The sequence below is a fragment of the Orycteropus afer genome, unplaced genomic scaffold, assembly GCF_000298275.1.
Source record: "Orycteropus afer afer isolate SDZICR_OR568_19922 unplaced genomic scaffold, OryAfe1.0 scaffold00005, whole genome shotgun sequence".
Lineage (NCBI taxonomy): Eukaryota > Metazoa > Chordata > Mammalia > Tubulidentata > Orycteropodidae > Orycteropus > Orycteropus afer.
In genome coordinates this window covers 18,514,941-18,518,333 of record NW_006921592.1, presented here as the reverse complement: position 1 = coordinate 18,518,333, position 3,393 = coordinate 18,514,941, and the positions used below count along the sequence as shown (strand labels likewise).

At 48.8% G+C, this 3,393-nt stretch overlaps 1 protein-coding gene across 1 annotated transcript in view; it reads left to right on the top strand.

Moving 5' to 3' along the window:
• Positions 1-402: 402 nt before the first annotated feature.
• The window catches only part of RASEF (RAS and EF-hand domain containing), a 109,859-nt gene continuing 106,868 nt past the window's right edge, over positions 403-3,393 (top strand). Inside the window, exon 1 of the mRNA XM_007938824.2 lies at positions 403-833. Within this exon, the coding sequence (XP_007937015.1) occupies positions 403-833 (431 nt within the window). The remainder of the gene's footprint in view (positions 834-3,393) is intronic.

Here is a 3,393-nt window from a genome sequence, read left to right as displayed (position 1 = left end):
TTCCTGGAGGCGTGGGAACCAGAACCGAGCCCCCCTCCTCCGGCTGGGCGGAGCTGGGCCTCACTGGGAAAGTGGCGAGTTGATACACTCGCGCCGGGCGCTCAGTCACCGGGCCGCACTGCTCTGCAGTACTCCGACTCCGGGCGCAACCTCAAAGCTCCCAGTGTTTGCAGAAGACCGAGGGGTCGCTGCGCGGGACCTACGTCGGAGCTTGCCTCTCGGCCGCCTCCGACCCGCCCAGACCCTCGGCCCCGCCCGGACATTCTTGCAAGTGGCGGAACCAGCCCGACTAGCCCAACTCGCCACAGCTCCTTGTGGCAGCAGGTGGCTCCGGACTTCCCGCTGGGCAACAGCCGGGACCGACAGGCGCCCCGGGCGCTTCGGAGCTCTCTTGTCGCCGGTATGGAAGCAGATGGGGACCAGGAGGAGCTGGCCCGGCTGCGCGCGGTCTTCGCAGCCTGCGATGCGAACCGCTCCGGGCGCCTGGAACGCGAGGAGTTCAGCGCTCTGTGCGCGGAGCTGCGCGTGCGGCCCGCAGAGGCCGAGGCGGTGTTCGAGAGACTGGACGCCGACCGCGACGGAGCCATCACCTTCCAGGAGTTCGCGCGCGGCTTTCGAGGGGCCCGCCGCGGGGGGCGGCGCCGGGGCTGGGGGCCCCTGGAGTCCGCGCCGACTGCGGCGGAGGGGGGGCCCGGCCTCCGGGACAGCGAGGAGGACGCGGACGACGAGGACACAGTGGTGGCTCTGGCCGCCCCTTGGGGCTCGGCGAGCCCAGGACGGGCTTGGCAGGACTTCCAGGCGCGACTCGGGGACGAAGCCAAATTCATCCCCAGGTGTGTGTGTGTTGGGAGGCGGGGGGCGGTGGAGACGTTTCTTGGCTTTCCCGATGCTCCTGCCATCTGCCCCTCTGAACCTGCCCTGCTCTTCTCTGTGATTTGCTTTTCACCATTCACCCATCCACTTGAATTTTTCCAAGAGAGAAGGCAAAGCAATGCGTTTAGAGAGTCAGGGTTTTGAGAGAAAGTTTCACTTGTTGAATGTGGGCGCTGCAAAGGGCACCTTGTTTATTGACAGCTGCAAGGTTGAAATTCGCAATAGTTGGCAAGTGCGGAGATTGTTTTCCGCACCCGTGTAGGCGCGCTCCCAGATCTCACCGCGACTTAGTCACATCACCATCTCTCCAAGTCTCCAGGATGCGCCCCGGGACTAGGGCCCCGGGCGGTCTGCCAGTTTGGCATCCTGTGTGGTAGGCGCTCTGGTGCCTTGGACTGCTAACACAAAGTCCGCGGTTCGAACCGCCCAGCCACTCCACAGAGAAAAGATGGTGCAGTCTGCTTCTGTAAAGATTTACAGGCTTGTAAACCCCATGTGGGCAGTTCTCCTCTGTCTTATAGGGTCGCTTGAAATACACTGGACTTGGTTTGGTGGTAGTTTTTGGATTTGTTGTTTTCCTGAGACTATTTAGAAGACGAAGCATTGCTGGGTTTTATATTGCTGGGCACAGATACGTATTTTACTGAATTCATTCCTTTAATTCTCAGAACAAACTTGGGAGGTAAGCTTTATTAATTCATTAATGGGGAAACTTAGACTTTGAAATTTACACCTACAGATGTTAAGGGATTTAACCAGCTAATGAAAGAGCAGGGATTAGATCCCAGATGAGAACTACAAAACTCTTGGTTTTTCTACAACAGAATAACATGGTAAATCATAGAACATATTACTTACCCTCTAAGGCTCAGAGATAAAGTAATATAGGGAATTCTGGTAGTGTAGTACCTAAGGCATTTGACTGCTAATCAGAAGGCTGGCAGTTCAAACCCACCAGCCACCCTTCAGAAGGAAGATTGGGCAATCTACTTCTGTAGAGATAGTTATTAACTTTAGACTGATGGAGAAAGGGATACCTGCATGAGGGAGTTGAGGCCATGAAGGAAGAGATGCTCCAATTTTATTCTTTGCTATTCTTTTGCATTTATGTTTTGATGTCATGATATGTTTCCAGCTGCTATTTGCAGTTCTTCCTCAGGTAATTCAAGTATTTTAACATTGGACAATATTTTTCTGCTCTCTGCTTGAATTTTAGTTGAAATTATATTAAACTCTAGCTGCGATTATGCAGAAGATTTGATAGGCATCATTTTGATTGGCAAGCCACATAATTGAGACCAAAGATGCAGAAAAGGAAGTAATTCTGGAAGACGTCAGTGGCCTCAAATCACCTGTTCACAGTTTAGACCTGCAGGGCTGAAAGTCCTTACTTCCTCCTCCGCCCAACTTCTCTTTCTAGTTTGGAAAGTAAGGGGGAACACTGGGCCTGGAGAGTGACTCATCCAAGTGTAAAACGGATTATGTAAAGAAAGTGGATGTGATAACAGCCTTTTCTATTATTTATAAGTAAGTTAAAATGCAGTGTCTCTACCTGGAAAATAGAAATGTTTAAACATTGCTGTAAGCTATACTCTTTCTTTGAGTCATCATTCATCTCTGACTTGGTTGGGCAATCCTACTACTGTAGTGATACTGCCTTGGAAACCCAAGGAGGGGTCGCTATGAGTCGGGCTGACTTGATGGCACATAACAACAATAACAACAATCTGAAAAAATAGCACTTTTAGAAATGGGGCAGGGTTAGTCCCCATGATATCAGAGATTATCTATATGTATGCATATGGATCTACTTTCACGGTTGTCAACTCTCAGTGCAAATATTTAACACTTAACCTTTAAATGATTAAAATAACCTTTTTAGGATCCGAGTATAAACCAGGCAGGACTTAATATTATTGGTGATAATATTATTATCATGAAGCCTTTACAAACACTTCAAAGGTTATTAAATTTAGTGGGTCCCAGTGTCACCTGGTAGACTTGTGTCCTAAGCCCCACCCCTTCTGAAGTGAGATTAACAAGTACAATATTTGCTTTCCTGTACTTGTTCAAGTGGAAAAGAACTAAACTGAGTTACTTCATCAGATTGTTACCATGGTAGCCATTGGCTGTTTGGTAAATTGGATTGCTTCTACTCCACTTCCTCATACAGCTGTTCACCTTCCCTTCCTATCATCCAAATATAATTTTAAAAAATAACAACAACAACAAAAAAAACCCAACAATTTTATTGTTGATAATGCCATTAACATTATTTTAGGCAAATTAATTTCCCAAGCATTATCAGAGTGCCTTCTATGTGCCAGATGCTGTCTTAGGTACTTGCTGAAGTCCCAGGGACAAAGAGAGGGGTGAGATATGGTTCCTGTCTTTGAAAAGTACATTGTCTGGGTGAAATAGTTGTCAAAACTTCATCAAATAGCACTTGAAGTAAGAGGATTGTTTGCAGGAGACTCCATGTACTTCAGACATAGCCCAACAGGAACTGTGCTGCAAGCA